This window comes from Pygocentrus nattereri, chromosome 23 (assembly GCF_015220715.1).
Source record: "Pygocentrus nattereri isolate fPygNat1 chromosome 23, fPygNat1.pri, whole genome shotgun sequence".
Lineage (NCBI taxonomy): Eukaryota > Metazoa > Chordata > Actinopteri > Characiformes > Serrasalmidae > Pygocentrus > Pygocentrus nattereri.
This window is the reverse complement of record NC_051233.1, coordinates 30074807-30096432: the sequence shown is the minus strand read 5'-3', so window position 1 is coordinate 30096432 and position 21626 is coordinate 30074807. Positions and strand designations below refer to the sequence as shown.

Genomic DNA, 21626 nt, shown 5'->3' with positions numbered 1-21626 from the left:
GCATGTTCCATCTACATCACATGACCAGATCGTTCGTTTAGAGGAAGACTGACCCTCCATAATGTCTTCTGGGTTCGTCACACACTAGAGGGCGCTCTCGAGTGAGCAGTTTAGCATAATCATAGCTTGTAAATCCTTAAATTTGTGTATAGAACAATGCATTCATTTTCTGAACACAGGAAAGAATAAAATGTTTTAACACTGTTGCTGTTTTAAGTGCTTTTGAACTTCAGCACACAGTACTATTAATGCAGACCAATCAGCACTCAGTAGCAGTGATGCAGACCAATCATCACTCAGTAGCAGTGATGCAGACCAATCAGCACTCAGTAGCAGTAATAAAAACCAATCAGCACTCAGTTGCAGTAATGCAGACCAATCAGCACTAACTAGCAGTAATGTAGACCAATCAGCACTAACTAGCAGTAATGTAGACCAATCAGCACTCAGTAGCAGTAAAGTAGGCCAATCAGCTCTCAGCACTCATTGTGCTAGTATTGTGCCACCCTAAACCCATTTGCTGTAGAAAAAGGAAATATACATCCTTCAAATTCCTAAAATTAAAGGAAAGTTCTGGGTGAGTGATTAGAAGATATTTTAACTTTTTCTGTCTGGCCTTTTAGCTCCAATTATCCCCCCTTCGTTGAGAACTCACTGGCGGGCGCCCTCTGGCATTTTGCCGTCCAGTTTTGGAAACTAAGGGAAATAGAAAGTGGCCAGGCTCTCCTTGAACCAGCTCTGGTGCATCATCTTGCCGTCCAAACTCTTCAAAGTTCTCTTCGTTTTCAGCATTTGAATGTGAACCTATAAAATATATCGCTGCTGTCGGAACAAAACTTCCCGCCTCTCCAAAGATCATTTTACAGGACAGGGAAAAACCTTCTTAACTTCAAAGGAAGTAAATGCAGAAATATTACAATTACAATAAAATAGAGAATTCCCGTTGGTCTGTTGAACATGAAGTTTTGACACAACATAAAGGGCAACTGCCTTTTTCAAACTGGGTCAAATCACTGAAAAATGACAAATATGGAGATACGAGGTTTTGTCCTGACAGCAGCAAATATATTTGAAAACATGCTGTGTGGTTATTGCCATTTTACGTGGAGGGCAACGTGCTTTAGGTCTCCATATCTGACACACTGGAGTTTTAGTTATCTGTAATATCATATTTCATTACATGATGTTCTCCACCAAACAGAAGCTGTTTCATTTATTTTTGCTTTATTCTTAGAGGAGAAATACAGGAAAGCAGCTAATCCAGGGCGACCATGTCTGTGCTGTTACTTTGTTTCTGCACCCTTTAAAAATAGAGTTTGTTGCCTTGCCTGTGATAAAAACTCTTTTTTCTGAAAATACAAAGACAATTTGTTGAATGAAACATCATGGCCAGACTAATATCCCAACTTACTGATTGTTCAATAATGGACCAACTGACCGTTTAGGACATTGCCTGCAGCCCTGTCTTCAACACTGTTTTCGTTTGGCTGGTTCAGTCGGTCTTACCTTTCTTCGGCTCTTGCAGCACTTTGAGGCTCCTAACACAGCAAACTGAACAAGCCACAACAAAAGCCAAGATTATCGCTGCTACAGTAATGATGTAATTCAGTTCCTGTGAATCTGACAGAGAAAAACAGAGTAAGTCACCTGAGAACATCAACGTGTCCATTAACACCGTAGTTCATACTCATACTTTAACATAAACCTACATAATTCCAATAAGTGGCGCTTCAGTCTCAGGTTGACAGTCTCAATATCAAGTGACAGGTTTCCGTTGACATAAGGTTGTCATAACACGTTTTGGGGTGAAATGACATGTTGACTTTGTGGCTCAGTGTTTTTTTGGTATGTGAAACATGAGGATGATCACGTTATACAGCTTCACAAGTGAGGCTACTGTGGTGTCCGAGTGCGTCTGTGTTTCTGTTTCTGTAAACGAGTTGAAGTGCTTCTGGTGGACTTCTGGGGACTCTGTGGGTGGGGCTGAGTAGGTGTGGTAGCCTGGGGGAATTCTAGGAGGAAGGGAAGTAGGAAAGAAGAACAGCTGGAATGTTCCTCACTGGAGCTGCTGTGTGTCTTCTGACATTTTAGTTAAAATAAGGGGCAACGCTTTACTGCAGGGTGCTGTTCATAAGGCTACATGACACCTTCATAAGCTTGTCATTACAACTGACATAACCCTACATAACAGAGCACAAGTGCAAGTGATCAAACAGAAGGAAAAACATGGCCTGATCTTTTGCCACACACAGCTGGTTTTCCTCTTAAGTCCTAAATGCTGCAATGCAAACTTAAAATCTTGAAATAAACTCTGTCGCCGATCAATGATGTCCAGCTTTGCTCTGGACGATGGCTTTTCAGAGGTTTTACGCCGGAGACGAACGCATTTGTACAGGCAAAACTCCTCCCTGGACAGGAGCCGACTTGCTCACTGCAGTAAGGAGTTAGGACAATGAAACAGATCAGACTTGTTTTCATTCTTTAACTCTTCACATTCCATTCTCTTAAAACTGCTGAAACATTGTCTTCTAGCAATTTTTTAAAGTCTCAATATCTTAAATGTTTAAACATTGAGCCTTAAAGGCAAGGAAATAGTGAACATTTGAATTGATGGGATCTTGATTACAACATAAACATTCATTTTCTTTTTCTTCTTTTTCCTCAAAATAAGCCATTCTGGTGCGTTAGAGCCCAAATTCCTGATATGAAACAAAACCTCACACTGCCTTCAGATGCGCTGGCTATCCTTACTTGCTGGGACAGTCGCTGTGAAACCTAAAGGAAACTTAAACTAATGGATCGGGTCTAAAACTCATGTATGACTGACTTTAATGCACCATCTATCATCCAATGCTTTCCAACCAATGAACAGAAAAAAGTGAGTCATATTAAAGCAAGAAATAAATGTAATGAATGTAACTTTCGAAGCCGGTTAGACGTTCTGTTAGAGCACTGATTTTATGTTTTACAATAAATTGCGAGTGTTTGTGTTCTTTTCCAGTTTTTCTGTCATGTCATGTTCCGTATATCAGTTTCGCTATTTGGAATGCAAAACCATCAGATCTCAATGTCTCAAAACTGCTCAGAACACAGACAGAACCCTTTAATTCTAACGGGGTGAAACGTTCTCTTCATTAGGACTTATGAAGGACGTAGAAGAAACAAAAAAGATACGTTATACAAATTGATGCTGGTATGTGAGTAAAATGTGGCATTTTTATATGAATAATGTTTTCAATGTGTTTCAACGGCTTCAGTGTGTTTACCTGGCCTTCTTTATTAATATAATACTGTACATTACGTAACAAATATATATCAAAATTAAATATTTAAATGGTATTTAGAGCAGTAACAATATCAGCATATCAGCTGAGATGTTTAGACAGTTTATCGTTTCCTTTGTTGGCGGTGTTGTTAGAAATATTCTTTTTTTTTAATGAATTCAGTTCAAATTTTAAAAAATTTAGTTTTTAAATCAGAAATGACTTCTTTAAAAAAAGCTGGTATTTTATATGTCAAAATAGCTGCTGGCCAATTTTCTTACCTGCTGCTGTTGTGGCTGCAAAGAAGAGGCTTAGGTACGACTCCATACTCACACGGACTCCTGAACGGAGGCCACGTCTTCGCTTGCCAGCCGCTTCTAAAGGTTCCACTGCTGCGACTGAACGATGTTTACAGAAACGGAAGCAAAGCTGATCAAAGTCACTGTCATGTGATCAGTTAGTTCTTTTTACATGACCACTTTCCAACCGCTCTTTATCCTTAGAATTTAACAAGCTGGTTTTTTTCTGCTATGCATTTAAAACTGATATGTAAATGAGCTCTGATCTGACTGGTTGTCCGTTATTGCGCCTCATTCATAAACTACTCAAAAAGGACTGAAGCACTCCTTATGACTTCATAAATAGGTGGTGCTAATCTGGAGAGGCTGAGTAGGTGGGTATATGTAAATGAGTTTTTGTGACATCACAGAAAGACTGAATCCAACAGGAACTGTTTTCCAGCTTTATTACAATAAATAGACCTTATAGTGTTTATCTACTTAGTTTACACTCACAAACACTGTAACAACGTTACTTTAAATTTATTTTTAAAAAAAGAGGAAAATTAACTTACACATAAGACACATAACAGTATCTTTCAATATTTGACTTTATTTTTCAGTTTCCATTGATTTTAAGCGTTGTGGCTCTGATGAAACATTCCAAGGCCTAGCACTTTAGCACTCAGTATAAATCCAAGAGGAGAGAAAATGAATAAAAATAGAGCCCTTTTATGCTAATTATATTTTTTCAGAGTAGTAGTATGTAGTAAAATGAAGGATAAAATATATATATATATATAAAAATAATAATTATATAGAATATATAGTTCTTTTGTTCTGTCGAACTTGTACCAATAGAACCCTTTTTGGTGCTATATGTAGCCGCTTTCCAAAAATGTCCATCTACCATGTCCAGCACGTTCTTCTTCAATCTGAAGAACCCTTTCACAATGCAAAGAACCCTTGCCATCATGCAAAAGGTTCTTTGAGTGTTCATGGTCCTACATAGAACCAGTTTCTTTACTAAAGAACCTTTGAAAAGCCATCTTTTTTTTTAACTGTGTAAATTAATGTTATTACAGTATTACAGTGCCCCAACTGGCTGCCCAGTAACATAAACCAACACAGGCTGAAAGCAGCCCGACACGCGTGAGCTGTTCCGTTGTTGCGACAGCAGGACCGAGGGTTCTGAAGTTCTGATGACCTCTCAATGACTAAAACACAAGACAGAAGAGAGTAAACACCTGCTTAGTTTAACATTTTTGAAGACATGCATTTGTTTACATGTGTTTTACATAAACACTGCACGCTACACTTGAATTAAAGATGCTGCAATAATAGCAACATTTCCACTTACTCGTCAGTCTGCAGCGCTGACAGCTGCATCGCTGCTGGTCGCTGCTGTACTGTACTGTACTGTACTGGAACCAAAGAAGACACTCATTAAATAGATCATTCCAGTGTATTTAGACGGTATTAGATTATTTATTTCCCAAAGCAAAATATGTATATCTAGAGGCTGTTCTGACACTATTCACTTCTTATTGTTAAATATTTGAAGTTTAGATTTACACAATAGATCTGAAAACCTAACGTGACAGTATATTCTGCAAAAGGTAGGAACAAAAAGATACTAATTACTCATGAATTCAAGGAATGAAACAGAATTATACGGAACTTACACCATATTGCCAAAAGTATTTGCTCATCTGCTTTCACATGCGTATGAAATTGAGTGACATCCCATTCTTAATCCACAGGGTTTAATATGATGTCGGCCCACCCTTTGCAGCTATAACAGCTTCAACTCTTCTGGTAAGGCTTTCCATAAGGTTAAGGAGTGTGTTTATGGGAATTTTTGACCATTCTTCCGGAAGCGCATTTGTGAGGTCAGAGACTGATGTTGGATGAGAAGGCCTGGCTCACAGTCTCCGCTCTAATCCATCCCAAAGGTGTTCTATCAGGTTGAGGTCAGGACTCTGTGCAGGCCAGTCAAGTTCTTCCACACTGAATTCGCTCATCCATGTCTTTATGGACCTACTTTGTGCACTGGTGTGCAGTCATGTTGGAGCAGGAAGGGGCCGTCCCCAAACTGTTCCACAAAGTTAGGAGCATGAAACTGTCCAAGATCTCTTGGTGCTGAAGCTTTAAGAGTTCCTTTCACTGGAACTAAGGGGCCGAGCCCAACTCCTGAAAAACAACCCCACACCATGATCCCCCCTCCACCAAACTTTACACTTGGCACAATGCAGTCAGACAAGTACCGTCTCCTGGCAACCGCCAAACCCAGACTCGTTCATCAGATTGCCAGACGGAGAAGCGTGATTGGTCACTCCAGAAAACTCGTCTCCACTGCTCTAGAGTCCAGTGACGGCGCTTTACACCACTGCATTCCACGCTTTGCATTGCGCTTGGTGGTGTAAGGCTTGGATGCACCTGCTCGGCCATGGAAACCCATTCCATGAAGCTCTCTACGCTGTTCTTGAGCTGATCTGAAGGCCACATGAAGTTTGAAGGCCTGTAGTGATTGACTCTGCAGAAAGTCGGTGACCTCTGCGCACTATGCCCCTCAGCATCCGCTGACCTGCTCTGTCATTTTACGTGGCCGACCACATCGTGGCTGAGTTGCTGTCGTTCCCAATCACTTCCACTTTGTTATAATTCCACTGTCAGTTGACTGTGGAATATTTAGTAGTGAGGAAATTTCATGACTGGACTTGTTGCTCAGGTGGCGTCCGATCACGGTACCACGCTGGAATTCACTGAGCTCCTGAGAGCGACCCATTCTTTCACTAATGTCTGTAGAAGCAGTCTGCAGGCCTAGGGGCTCGGCTTTATACACCTGTGGCCATGGAAGTGACTGGAACACCAGAATTCAATGATTTGCATGGGTGAGTGAAAACTTTTGGCAATAGTGTATTTCACTTGCATTTTGCTGCTGTTGAAACAAAACCTCATATCTCCAAAATGGTAAATTTACAGAAGAAAGAAAACATTCTTAACTTTGAATGGAAGTTGATACAGCTACAGTTTTTCAGTAATTTTGGAGTTTTTCTATTCGTGCATTCATAATGAAATCTCAGCACATTGTAAAGCCTAGCTGGTGTTTTTAATTACTGTAAAAAACAATACATAAAACAACCGGAGATACAAGGATTTGTTCCAATAGCAGTGATATACACAGATCAGCCATAACCTTATGACCACCTCCTTGTTTCTGCGCTCATTGTCCACTTTATCAGCTCCACTTACTGCATAGCTGCTCTCTGTAGTTCTACAGTTACAGACTGTAGTCCATCTGTTTCTCTGATACCCTGTTCTTCAGTGTGTGTTGTGGTGGACTGAGTGCTGCTGGAGTTTTTAAACACTGTGTCCACTCACTGTCCACTCTATTAGACACTACTACCTTGCCGGTCCACCTTGTAGATGTAAAGTCAGAGACGACAGCTCATCTGCTGCTGCACAGTTTGTGTTGGTCATCCTCTAGTCCTTCATCAGTGGTCACAGGACGCTGTCCACTGGACGCTGTGGGCTGGATATTTTTGGTTGGTGGACTGTTCTCAGTCCAGCAGCGACACTGAGGTGTTTAAAAACTCCAGCAGCACTGCTGTGTCTGATCCACTCAGACCAGCGCAACACACACTAACACACCACCTCAGTGGTTACTGCAGTACTGAGAATGATCCACCACCCAAATATTACCTTCTCTGTGAGGGTCCATGGGGGGTCCTGACCACTGAAGAACAGGGTAACAGAGTATCAGAGAAACAGATGGACTACAGTCTGTAACTGTAGAACTACAGAGTGCAGCTATACAGTAAGTGGAGCTGATCAAATGGACAATGAGTGAAGAAACAAGGAGGTGGTCATGATGTTACGCCTGATGTATAGAGAAAGAAACAGAGATCAGAATGAACTGTTTACTCTTACCAGACCGCTGCTGCTTCTTACAATACCAGGAAACGCCACATACAATTAAACCAATGCAAACAACAACAACAACAACAACAACAACAACAACAGGAATCCAAGCCGGATGGGAATCTGTATTGACAAAATGGCAACACCAGTAATCATCAACATTACAGTACCTGAGGACAAAGAGTAAAAATATATATGTAACATTCATACTATAACAATAAGATCAAATCTACACATATCGGCTTCTGATCTCAAACCAGGCTGCTCTTTTTTTCTAATTTCTCTAATTCATGATGTGCTGTCAGTGCTCATAAACCCAGTTCATGCTACTCACCGCTCTCAGACTTCAGCTGACGCTTGTCCAAATCTCTGGAGGTGTTTCCCACCACACAGGTGAACGTGTTTGAGTCCAGCTCAGTGATGTTGAGGGAAACGTTTCTCAGGTATGTTCCTTCACCGTCGGGCAAAGCGGCTCCAATTCTGACATTTTCCTTCATGTCTTTTCCATCTTTGCGCCACGAGATCTTCATTGCGCTGGGACAGAAACCAGCGACGTGGCAGACCACAGGGGAGAAGGACGTCCTCTGGAAGAACGAGATGCTTCCTGGAGGAAACACACAAGGAAACACAGAGAAACTTCACTGAGCTGTTAACTGACCCTTTAATCTTATTAATGACTACAGTAGCAGTCAAAGTACTGGACCCACCTTAAAGACACCCTGATCTAAAAGCTTTGGTTAAATGTTGAGATTTGTTTCTAAGTCAAATATGTCAGTGTAGATACTCAAAATATATTTGAAGAGCTCCCAACAAGTAGTTTTCATGTAGAACATTTAATGTAATAAAATTAGGAGTTGAAGCACAAGCAATATGTCACTGTATCATGTGTTAAAAGACTAAAATGAACTAATACTGGCAGCTGAATTTCAAACATTCACACCGCTTGCTCATTTAATCAGCCGGTCATCATCGATAGGTATAGACTTTCAGTGTGAAGAGGCTCATCTAAGGCAATACAGAGAGATGAGACTGAGGATAAATTAATACAGGATTTATTAACGCAGGTTATGTACTAATTTAAATTCTGAAATGTATATTTTATTATTGTATCTGTAAATATATCAGTGTGTTTGAGCCAGTCGGGTGTATCAAATATATAGTAATGTATAAAAAATGCATATGTTAAATATTTTAACTATTATTTAAACTAACTTTTGCTGTTAGTATTTGCTGTTATATTTTTTCAATTGTATGTACTTTAAACAAAGCTTACAGATATAAGTAAATACATATGAGCTGAATGGACAGTACTGACCCCTCTGCATTGTGCTTTGCATTAACCGTGTAGGTATGTGTTTAAATCGCGCTCACACAAAATGTATTTAATAAAAAAACATTTTTTAAAAAGATGTCAGATCATAACTGCATTTTCACAGAGTATCTATATCCACAACACTTGCTTTTGACATGTACAGCACTGTGTGAAAGTTTTAGGCATCTAAGCAAATTTTTCAACAATGTACCTCAGCAGTGAGATTATAACAATATACATTAGAATAAAGTCGTATTCATAATTCAAATAAACAGAAAAACAATAAAAAGTAACAAGAATTTCTTGGGTCCGTATTTTTCCTTGACACCTTCACAGCCGCCACAGAGACTCGTTAATATCATCAATTACATCATGAGCTCAATTTACTGAAGCTCTGATTGGTCAAACCAGGAGCTGCTTTTTAACTATATTCTATAAATTTTGTTTATTCAAATATTAACACTTTTCTCAGCAAATAAACACAAACTACACAAATAAATAGATTTTGAAAATGTATCCTGGACTTTTTGCACAGTACTGTATAATGTTCATTTGCCAATATTAAAAATTCATACATTTTCTAATGCATTTATTAAATGCATTTACATACATTTAGTTTTGCATGGTACATTTCCACATAGGTATTAAAATAAATATTTAAAATATATTTGGGACTTTAAACTAATATATTCTAAAAAAAACGTTTCCGTGTTTGGAATGTGTTTCAGCACTGACTGCAATGCATTTAAAATGAATTTGAAATGGATAAAAATATATAACCATGTACATGTTTATTCTCACAAAGACTCTTAATGTGAAGTTTGGGCTACATCCACTTTTTTTTGGTGGGGGGGGTTGATGTGTGCCAGAGCACAGCGCTTAGTGTACAGCACGACTGTGGCCGATTACAGCCGTTTAATAAAGCACAACAACTGCATTAATGTGTCTTTAATAGCAGTAAATACTACAATGTATTTAGAATGAAGCAGTAACTCCATATGGGCTCCTCTGTGGCTCTGATGTTTTGTTTTTTTTTTGGCTAAAATGCAGAAAATACAGAATAAAACATACAAAGTAAAAAAAGAAAATACTTTTAACTGGTGCTGTGTGTCAGAGTGTTGAACCACATGCATGTCTCACTTCTACAGCACCTGTTTGCTCCAGGTTGGTCTTCCCGAACCTCTTCAGCCAGTTCACGCACTCGCGGGTGTGGTAGCTGCTCTGAGACTGAATCAGAGCTCCGTCTCTGTTCCACCTCTCAGCCGTGATGTTAGCCTGTGTTGTGTGAGGGACGTATCTCATCTGGTTCAGATCCAGTGATATAAAATCCTCTCCATCATATCCATATTCGTCAAAGCCTTTAGAGAGACCCGTCACATCGTCCCACTCACAGCCGGACCTCCTCTGAAACGTGTGAATATCTGAGAAATGGAGAAAACAAGAAAGAGATCCATTAGTCTGAGCAGCCCAGAGATAGTCTTCGACTGCTCTTAACTTCAGACAGAATGATAAGCGCTGAAACGAGTACCTCACAAACCAACGGTGCGTTCTTGTATAACATTTACCTCTCCATTGATGATGTTGCCTCAGGGCAACAAACACATCTTTCTCACTTTACACTAACATTATACATATTTAACGACAATGACAGGTTTAACAATAAAGGGAACCATTTCTGTAAGTCAATAAAAAGCATGTATGTGGTCGTACAGGATCTTAATGTATGGCTTTAAATCTCGTTTTAAACATTCAATATACATGTTTTGTTATTGGAATTTGCAGAAATATGTTTGTTGCCTAGAAGCAACAATTGTGCCACAGTGGAATGGATTTAGCCAGTCACAAGCCAGTCTCACCACTTCAGGGAACAGGGATCTATATCATTTCTTCTTATTGTCACACAATGTTGCCTTAAGGCAACATACACCACAAGGACCCCTCTAGACATCGTTATTTAAAAAAAAAAATGTTTTTGAATTTAAAAATCACGTCCAATTTATACAAGAAAAGTGATACAAGAAAAATGTCTTGGAATCCTCCTAAACGTAAAAAGAATACTAAAGAGATGAAGAAGTCACATCTGCAAACATTACTGGACTGGATTCAACTTCTACAACACAACTGTACATGTAAACTCACAGTAAAGGCTAAAAGGCTGAAGTGTAGCCTCAACATGGCCTCAACTATTTAACACTTAAATAGTTACACACTATTAGTTAATACACTATTAAAACTAAGACCCCCAAAGTAAACAAGAACAGAGTCATTAAACACAGACTTTGTGTAAATGACACATATTTGGATATTTTATTGTGCTGATATTCACTGTTATTCTTACTTGTCATAAGAAATAAAATTTATTTGACAAAATATTTGACACAGTCAAGAACAGGTACCGTAATTGCTTTGAATTACTTGTATTAGCGATGATGTGCTACTTAATTTAGTCTAAAAATTGAAATAATTTTTAAGATTTAAGGCCTTTGTCGTGTACGTGCCTCCTAAAACCCAAACAGGAAAATGCCAAACTCACCGTTGACGTGTCCTAAGCTCCTCATTTTGGCGTTTAGTTCTTCTCGCAGTCTTGAATATTCTGATAAGTGTGTCTCCTTGTACTTCTCCCAGTGTTGGTCACTCAAAGCTGCCCTTACCCAGGAGTGCATGGCGGTCAGTGTCTTATTCTGGCTGTCATAGCGAGTAATCTGCCACTCGTTAACAAACGACACGGCCGTGAACTCAGGCTGGCACGAGGCTCTCGTCACCGTGTACAAGGTGGTGTAGAAATGTTTTGCTGAAAAACAGAATCAAATACTTCTGTTACACTGAAATCTCCATGGGTCTAAATACGGCTGTAAATTCTGACAAATACATCCAATCAAAATGATCAGACTTGACCTCCTATAATAATACAGGGTGACTTCGGGTTAATTGAGGCCTCACGTAAAGTGAAAGCTTAGTGACACTGTGGTCAAAGGCTTTCAGAATCAGTCATTGATCACCTGTTAAATCATTAGGATCCTTTCCATTGGGATATCCACTCATTAAAAACCCGAAACATGTTGCAAAACCATCAGGGACCATCAGAAACACTTTAGGGTTCTAAGGGTTTTTTTATTGGCAGGGCTGAAATCTCCAGGGTGGTAGATCTCCAAGACTAGAATTAAACACCCCTGATCCAGAGCTTCGGTTTAAAGTTTAAGAAACATCAGTTACGTCCTTGAACGTGCTGGTGCTGGAAAACAAAGCCAAACATAGCAAACCGAGCCAAGAACAGCGGCCTGAGGGAGAACACGCTCCTCAGAGCTTAAATGGTGAGGAGAAACCTGGATATACAGCTCAGAGGCTGATGAACACCTGATGTATACAGCTTAAATGCTGAGGGGGAAAAACATGGCTAGCATACTTAGCCTACTTAGCTTAGCCTACCAGACTTATTAGCCTGCTGGGGGTGGAGGAGGGGTGGGGGAGCTGTAGATGGTTAGAGGAAAGTTTAGCTTTGGTCAATTGATATGATGTGTTTATATGTGTGATACAGATTATATGGAACACCATGAGAAAGAGTGGTTCTTGTTTGTAAAGTTAAAGTTAGTAAAGGTAAGAAAGCACAGTGGAAGACGGTCAGCAGGCGTCACACAGCAGAAATATAGCCTGAAAATCGGGACACATTTCATTCAGCTGTATAGCTTCATTCATTTATGCACCACCACTAGAACTGTCCGTAGCTCTCTCACCCCCAAAACAACTCTTAGAACTGTCTGTAGCTCTCTCACCACAACATAACTCCTAGAACTGTCTGTAGCTCTCTCACCCCCAAAACAACTCTTAGAACTGTCTGTAGCTCTCTCACCACAACATAACTCCTAGAACTGTCCGTAGCTCTCTCACCACAACATAACTCCTAGAACTGTCCGTAGCTCTCTCACCCCAACACAACTCCTAGAACTGTCCGTAGCTCTCTCACCACAACATAACTCCTAGAACTGTCCGTAGCTCTCTCACCACAACATAACTCCTAGAACTGTCCATAGCTCTCTCACCACAACATAACTCCTAGAACTGTCCGTAGCTCTCTCACCACAACATAACTCCTAGAACTGTCCATAGCTCTCTCACCACAACATAACTCCTAGAACTGTCCGTAGCTCTCTCACCACAACATAACTCCTAGAACTGTCCGTAGCTCTCTCACCACAACATAACTCCTAGAACTGTCCGTAGCTCTCTCACCCCCAAAATAACTCTTAGAACTGTCTGTAGCTCTCTCACCACAACATAACTCCTAGAACTGTCCATAGCTCTCTCACCCCCAAAACAACTCTTAGAACTGTCTGTAGCTCTCTCACCACAACATAACTCCTAGAACTGTCCATAGCTCTCTCACCCCCAAAACAACTCTTAGAACTGTCTGTAGCTCTCTCACCACAACATAACTCCTAGAACTGTCCATAGCTCTCTCACCCCCAAAACAACTCTTAGAACTGTCTGTAGCTCTCTCACCACAACATAACTCCTAGAACTGTCCATAGCTCTCTCACCCCAACATAACTCCTAGAACTGTCCATAGCTCTCTCACCCCAACACAACTCCTAGAGCTGTCCATAGCTCTCTCACCCCCAAAATAACTCCTAGAACTGTCCATAGCTCTCTCACCCCAACATAACTCCTAGAACTGTCCATAGCTCTCTCACCACAACATAACTCCTAGAACTGTCCGTAGCTCTCTCACCCCCAAAATAACTCTTAGAACTGTCCGTAGCTCTCTCACCCCCAACATAACTCCTAGAGCTGTTCATAGCTCTCTCACCCCAACATAACTCCTAGAACTGTCCATAGCTCTCTCACCCCAACATAACTCCTAGAACTGTCCATAGCTCTCTCACCCCAACATAACTCCTAGAACTGTCCATAGCTCTCTCACCCCCAACATAACTCCTAGAACTGTCCATAGCTCTCTCACCCCAACATAACTCCTAGAACTGTCCATAGCTCTCTCACCCCCAAAATAACTCCTAGAACTGTCCACAGCTCTCTCACCCCAACATAACTCCTAGAACTGTCCATAGCTCTCTCACCCCAACATAACTCCTAGAACTGTCCATAGCTCTCTCACCCCCAAAATAACTCCTAGAACTGTCCATAGCTCTCTCACCCCCAAAATAACTCCTAGAACTGTCCACAGCTCTCTCCCCCCAACATAACTCCTAGAACTGTCCATAGCTCTCTTACCTGCTGAAGTACAGGCAGCACAGCAGTACAGTAAGCACAGAGTAACATGGAGCTCCATTTTACATCAGGCTGCTGCCAGTTGTTCTCTCGCAAGCACTAAAATGAAACTGATGAGTAATGAAGGAAATAACAGGATTTATTCACTTCCTTTTTGTCACAGACAGATCTGACTGGTTAACCGTCGTAGTGAAGCAGCAAAATGACCCACCTCTTTAATCTTTTGTCTATCTGGGCAACAAGCAGTCATTTACTCAGATAAAAGTAATATTACAAAACAGACATTTACACAACCTACAAACGGTGGTTCCATGAACCTCAATGAGTTCATTTAAGAATTTCCAAACCTCCTCAGGGCAGCCCACTATTAATCACAGTCATCACCCAAATCCTGGTACTGCATTATGTTAAATCCGCCGAGCTGCTGGTGGAACTTAACGTATTGGCTGGAGGCGTCCAGGAGAAATCTGGATCCAATCTTTGTTCTTCAAACTAAATTTTTAAATAGATGAAGAAAATGGTTCCAAGTAGAACCATGAACATTTCACACAGTCACACATCTTACCCAACCAGTCGCTCTGCCTCCATTTTGGCAGTCACACATCTCTTACCTAACCAGTCACTGGGCCTCCATTTTGGCAGTCTCACATCTTATACCAAATAAAGCCTTGTTAAATGTGCCCCCCCTTCCAGTCTGAAACATGTATAAAACATTCAATACAGCCACACAATGGATATGGCCTGAGTGTATCATTTTCCAGAGTTATTTGCAGGACCAAAATGTTTACCAATTTTCCAAGAGCTGGTCACATTGTAGAACAGGTTCATATTCATGCTAACCATAAGAAATAAGACTAGAACATATGACCCAGTACTACATTTACTTCCAAATCTGACTGCAGAGTTTTTGGCCAAATGTCAACAGATATCATTAAAATTCTGTATTAAATCCATGGTTCATGGGGATATTGTGATGGTGGCATGAGTTACCTGTGATAGAAGAAAAACATGAGGTTGTTGTCGTACAATTAATTTAATGTACAATAGCAATAATATTACATCAATATTACATCATACATCAAATGGCTGTTTCATGTACACCTTGTTTTAACACTCAAAGTCCATTCGATCAGCTCTACCTGCCATACAGAAGCACGTTGGAGTTCTACAATGAGCTTTTGTCTCTGGAGCGTAACAGATTGAACAATGAGTGCAGAAACAAGGAGGCTTACTCAACCCTCCGGTTATGTTCAACTGTAAGGAACAGCAGTAATGTTCCGGGGTCAAATCGACCAGATGCATGTTTAACTGAGTAGTAATATAAAATCTCAAACATTATTAATATTAGTTGTCAAAGATAATTCATATTTAGCCTAATCAAGTTTTTCATCCCTAATCTAATTTTTTTTTTTTTTTTTTTTACCCTTCGTAGCCTTTGCGTTTTCACTGCTGGGTCACAATGATGTGGGTAACAAACATGCAGGAGGGCTGTAAACATTAAATCAGTTTTATTTCATTACACTAATTATACCCAGCAGAAAAGAAGTTTTCCAAAAGTTTTCAAAACATTTTTCCTGTATTTTTAACTTTTGAAATGGGTCAATTTAACCCCCAACATAACAGGAGGATTAATGAAGTGGCAAGTTGGTTTATCTAATACAGTTAGTTATGCACAGACACAGTTTAGAGAAATTCTTTACAAACATGCCAGCCTAGGGAAGACAAACTTGGAAAAGAAATAAATCAAGCAAAAGTCATTTAAACCTGATGTACTGTGAGGCCACTACCCACATCCAGCAACACAAAGTACTAATCAGGCTATTCTGGGTGATTCTCAGGAACCTTATCGTGAACACATCCAAGTCGTTTAAAGTGCTTAGAAGACAGTGCTGTGATTGAGATAAAAAAGGAAGGGGACACAAAAACAAAACCAAAAAAACTGATCCATGGTGCATCGTTTGAGGATATACATTAAGATTATGATGAAGTGACCCTTATTAGCTCCACAGAGGGGAAATTTCACCTCTGCTTTCAACTCATCCGTGAAGTTTAACACCACAAACACACTTGTGGCAGGGAGCACACTTGCCCGGAGCAGCGGGCAGTCCTATCCACAGCACCCGCGGAGCAGTTGGGGGTTAGGTATTTTGCTCAAGGACACCTCAGTCATGTACAGTCGGCGCTGAGGATCAAATCGACAACCTTTGGATCACAGGGCCGGTTCCCTAACCTCCAGCCCATGTGACTCACTTAAATTGCGGCACAAAAACAATCTAAGGAAAAAGGGGGTGGACAACTTTTTAAAATCCTTTGATCCATCGTGCATCATTTGAGGATAGACGTGTCCTGACTTGACTCCCGACTTGACTCCCAACTTGACGCTCAAGAAACAGTTAAAATCACAGCATAAAAAAATTAATCAAAAATAAAAAACAAGAAGGAAAAGAAATTGTTTCAATCACTCTCATACATTTGCTTTGAGTCAACCAGTTACTTAAAACTTAAAAATAAAATAAATCACTAAAACAAGTCAGAGTACAGACAAGAAAAAAAATTAAAAACAAGAGGATGCTCAGACGAGAAAAATGAATGAGGTAAGTTAGTAAATTTGTTTCTTGTAAACATAAAAAAAAAAATTACATCTATTTGTATTCAAGTGACTGCATCACAATTACACACACACTGAATAAAACAAAGTGAAATACAAATAAATAAAAAAAGGTTTTTGCTATAACTTGGATATCGTTCACAAGAATCACCCTTCTATCAAGAAAATAAACAAAACTACAAAAGGTGGCCCCCGCCCGCTAACCTAATAAACTAGACAGTGTCTCTCTAACGTGACCTGTACTGGGGCAGATCTCCACCCGTTTGCTTCCCTAGGAAATGCTGGCCCACAAAGCAAGTGGCAAAATCTCAAACTGATCATGAGGTAGGAGTGGACCGACATCAGTGACCATAAGTCACCAGTAGAAAAATCCTGAGCCCCAGCAGCACGACAGCAGCTGAGGAGACGGTAAACAAGCAAGCCCACCCAACCACACTGTGCCCTCTTGCTGGCAACAGGGAGCATCATGAGCCTGAAATCTCACAACTCGCCAGCAGCTTCTGAAGTACAGAGTAACGCGGTGGTCCGCTGCAAAGCATCTGAATTTTGAACTTGCCAATTGCATCTTATTGTAATTTCAATGTACCATCAAGCATAAATGTGTAAAGGCTAATTTTTTATTGAATTTACACAAAAATTCATGGTAATCTCAAATTCATGCAAATGTTAAAGCTTATAATTAATTTTATTAATTTAAGAGATGTTCAAGAAACAGATGTTCATTGTATGACTTTTGCATTTGGTGAAATTCTTGAAAATGGTATGGAAGGACTTGCCAGGAACCACAGATATTAAAAGGTGAACGAATAAATAGATAAATAAATAAATGTATGAATAAATAAACAAAACAAAAAACAAAAACCTGTAAATCAGTATTTTAGTGATGCCTCAGTGATTCTTTTGATTAATCAGACACCGTATCAGTTATTTCAGCTTTTAATATTAAATGTTTCCCTTTTGTCTGTGTTTCAATAGCAACTAAATAGTCCAGGTCTCTTGTAAAATTCCAGTTCAGCAAAGTATTCGGTAAAAGGCGTATTAAAAACTGAGAAACAATGACAGTACTCTCTGTTGGGACTTGTGGCTAAGAAACACTATTCTCTCCTGTTAGGTTCAATACTAAACAGAATTACAGTCCATTAAATAAAATCCCATCCTGAACTGGTTTCCATTTAGACAACTCAACAACAGCTACTCTAACAGTGGAGGACCCAAAAGAGGAAGGCACGGCTGATTGGCACATAGGTTGGTTAACTTCTGGGTCAACAGATGCTGACTTGACCCATTCTGTCATCACAATCTGAAAATCAGGCAGCTAAAGGATACTGCTTTGTGTTTTTCTGGGTTATAATACATAAACAAAAAAAAACAACTGATAAAAGATCTATTGAATTTATTCAGTAAGAGATGGGAGATTTGATGCTCACTGGCTATTAACACCTACACAGTTGTTTCACAAGTGGTCGGGATTGATTATGGAATTACCAACCAGTCTGATCGTATTTAGGACCCGACTGTTATGGAACGTGTTTCTGGCATAAAATTTAGAGAATACATTTACAAAAAACAAGCTCATAATTAAGCAATAGAAGACTACGTCAGAGTAACGAGCTCCGCCCACTCGCTGCACAGCCGGCAGCTCGTTCTCCAGCTCCACACAGACCAACTGATAGTTTGAGACCAACTGAGAGTCTGACCAAATCAGCTGTTGGTCAAATGTGATCTTAAAAAAAAGTTTCCATTTTCGGTTTGTGCTCAAACAGAAATATAGCTTGAGGGTCTCCTAGCAAAGTCGCTTCTTAGCAACTTAGTGGAGCGATACAGTATTTGTGAAAAATCCATGACGTTATGGTGAAATAACAGCAGAGTTAGAGCACTTCTCAACCAGTCTGCTTGTGTGGCTGGAACTAACTGTTATATAAGATCAACCATCAAATGTAATTTTGCACCAATTCAGTTAAGCACAGGCCAGTGTCTACAAGAAGTAGTTTCTTCCAAAGGAGACAACATTAGCTACCGAAGGAAGAAAAGACTTTTTTTTTTTCCTCCAACAGCCATCTGTATTTTCATATTATTGCAATACTTTCCTGAATGAAGAACTGAAAACATGATTTCCAGTTCCCAAGTTGTGAACAACGCTGATGCACATTCATTTTTCACAGAAATGTGCATAAAATGGTAATTTGAGGGATCACTGAACAAGTTGCTGGCACTCTTTGAAGGCTGTGTAGTTTAAGCATTTTTTTCATCATTGATTATTTTATAGCATTTCCACTGCAGTCCTTGTCAAAATTGGAGCCAATTTCTAGCTGCCTTGCAAGTTAGTGTTAAATATTATTTTACTTTATTTTATTTGCTTTATTAACTTTGTAACTTCTGTTCCCTTCTGTTTTCTCTTGCCATTTGGGTTAATCTCATTTGCATTTTGTATGTCTTTTCTTGGGTGACGTGTGGGGTCTTTGGAGAGCGGTCCTTTGTCATAGGCTAACCATTGGGGGTCGTTATATCTTGACATCTGGTTATCTATACCTCCAAATCTAGCAATGGGGGAGACTAAATTCCTGGGTGGACCTCAACACCTCTATTTTAATTACAAAGTTAGAGGCAGCCGGCCAGTAGGCGGGGCGTTTTGGAGTCGTTGAGTCAAAGAAATAACTGGTGGGGGTGCTTTTACTGGAGGGAATATAAGGTTGATAACTGCGAAGACTTTTTCAGACTCGCTTGGTGGGAAGACGCGCGTTCATTAAACTTTTTCCTCGAGTCTCCACTCCTGTTTTTCTTCAAGAAAAACACTTGCCAGCAGAAGTCAACATTAGCTAACAAGCTACAAATGTGATTACAGGCAGCCTTTCACGTTTGCAGTACGACTGTTAACAAGAACAGCAACTATTATAACTATTGCTATTATTCTGAATCAAATGTGCAAAAGCATAATTACTCACCGCTGACAAGAATGGTTTAGCACAACAATCCTGCTCGGTCCACTGTTACGCCAATTCCAACTGGAAAAATGAAACTGTAATAAACATTTACAGAATAACACTGTAAAGCTGCCTTAAGCTTGTTAACAGGCCATCAACCTTAGACAGAAACATATGAACAGTCACGGGAGAGATGAAGCCTACTACCGGGGTAAAGATGCATCCTCATCATCACAATACAAAAAGGAATGAGAAAGAACATCACAGATGCCAAGATGAAGGCTTAGTTACAGTGAGGTTCAGCTGGTGAGAGCATACACACACATTAAAATAGATTCATCCTTCCTTCACTGTATTCTTACAACAATTAATTATACCACAGTCCTGATGTCCTCCTCAGTTTGATTCTTGACGCTCTGTGTGCTGCAATGCCAGACCACACAGCCATACTGGCCCTTCTCCCACTCTTCAGGCTTCACTCTGAGGGTCTTCAGTATCTCTCTTACAGCCACATCCTCAGAGTGGACAGGTCTGTTTTTTCTGCCAGGTCAGATTTGGCACTTAGGGCAGAAACCTGTAGGGAGACATGCTAAAAAGGAGAGACTCTTTTTCAAGAGAGACGTGTTAGAATTAGAGATTAAAAGCAAAAGTTAGAGTTTGTAGTACAAGTCGAGTCCGGAATTGTCTCCCCCGATTCCAACTACAGTTCAATCTATTTAATTTTTTTTCTTTTTTTAATAGTCACTCTCAGTTGGCAGCTAAAGGGTTAGCTGGGCGAACTGGAGCTTTAGCATCTTTGGTTCGTCTCAACGGCGCTCTGCTACTGTAAACCGCTCGTTATTAAATCTGGAAAAACACATTTAACTATTCAATATAACAAACCATGGTGAGAAATAACCTCCAATCTCACACCCCCTTCTAATTCATTCGTTTTTTGCCGCAGCACATTTAAATAGTCTTACTCGTCTTTTTCTACCACCCTGTAAGTACTGGTTGGTTCATTTTTGCTACTTCATGCCGTTTTAACTCTAAACAGGTTTTCAATTTGATTGTACCTCAACAAGTAGCCCATGTTATGTGCCGTTATTAATTCTGTAAAATCGGAAGTAATTAAAAGCATTCCATCTCAGATGTCGAGTTTGTGTAGCCAGAAAACCTACAGCTCAGACTGAAGCTAACACGAACATTTGCTCATGCAGTGTGTCCGTAAAATTCAGTAAAAACACATTTAGGTGGAGCTTGCATAACATTTGGTCTACTGTTTCAAAGGCACAAAGCTAGCCAACAGTGTTTGTAGTTAAATATCACCAAACAGAGTTAAACTGATATTAGGTAGGAAAGTTTGCTTATAGTAGTTTGAAAAGCATCTCTCCAAAATAAGACTAGATGCCATAGAACCTGGCGGTACAGTGTTTTATAAGGTGAGCCACTTCACAAGTATTCTGTATAACCTCTAGTGTATTACACTCTCTTAAAATAAGGGTAGATGATCCAAGCAGATAAAAGGACAGGAAGGGTTGTTGATGTTAGATGGGTGGCATTCTTGGAACATTTTGTCTGGATATTTTGAAAGCTTTAGTTTCACTTCTGTCAGGAAGGAATCAAAATATTTATTAATAAAGAAAAATTAAGCCAAAACTGAAAACTGCCAAGTAAATTAACTGACTTAATTAAGCCAACAAGACAAAACAGACAGGCTGGTGTTTCTAATTTTATATTCATGATCCTTCATGATACAGCACTGGTTGAATTCATGTAGAGTAAGGATTAGTTGGATTCATCCAGAGAATTCAGAAAGACCTTTGGGTGGATTCATTTAGAGCGCGCACTGGTTTTATCGATTAAGAGTGGACAACTCGACTCATTCTGAGTGGGCATTAAAGTCAAAGAAACCTACATTTTCTAAAACAGAGGGAGTTTTTAAATTATGGTTTGAATTTGGAGGTTTATTGGTTTTTTTTGTTTGGTTTTTCTTCATGTTTTGTGGAAAGAAAATCTTTATTTTTTAATTTGCATTCTCTCTCAATTTCCTTTAGAAATCCATAACTACATTTTTCAATCGATAGAGTATTTTATTATGGTTTGAATGTGAGGTTT

General features: G+C 39.7%; 1 protein-coding gene across 3 annotated transcripts; it reads right to left on the bottom strand.

Annotated features, from left to right (window-relative positions):
• Positions 1-4134: 4134 nt before the first annotated feature.
• On the bottom strand, positions 4135-21621 carry LOC108414463 (major histocompatibility complex class I-related gene protein-like). Of its 3 annotated transcripts, none has more exons than XM_037533581.1 (7): positions 19551-21621; positions 11311-11568; positions 9929-10198; positions 7800-8069; positions 7475-7588; positions 4902-4965; positions 4135-4758 (listed from the first exon to the last, which is right to left on the bottom strand). In XM_037533581.1, exons 2-7 carry the CDS (start codon positions 11438-11440, stop codon positions 4752-4754), a joined length of 855 nt encoding a protein of 284 aa, XP_037389478.1. In that variant the 5' UTR covers positions 11441-11568; positions 19551-21621; the 3' UTR covers positions 4135-4751. The 3 variants fall into 3 exon arrangements, with proteins under 3 accessions (XP_037389478.1, XP_037389477.1, XP_017542821.2); XM_037533580.1 differs by lacking the exon at positions 19551-21621 and adding an exon at positions 14004-14092; XM_017687332.2 differs by lacking the exon at positions 19551-21621 and adding an exon at positions 11777-11819.
• Positions 21622-21626: the final 5 nt, after the last annotated feature.

Coding starts and splice junctions, on each gene's coding strand:
- LOC108414463 (XM_037533580.1), bottom strand. CDS start 14,061: ATGGAGCTCCATGTTACTCTGTGCTTACTGTACTGCTGTGCTGCCTGT. Junction 10,199..11,310: donor GAGCTTAGGACACGTCAACG/GTGAGTTTGGCA, acceptor TCCATTTCTCAG/ATATTCACACGTTTCAGAGG. Junction 8,070..9,928: donor GACCAACCTGGAGCAAACAG/GTGCTGTAGAAG, acceptor TGTTTCCTCCAG/GAAGCATCTCGTTCTTCCAG.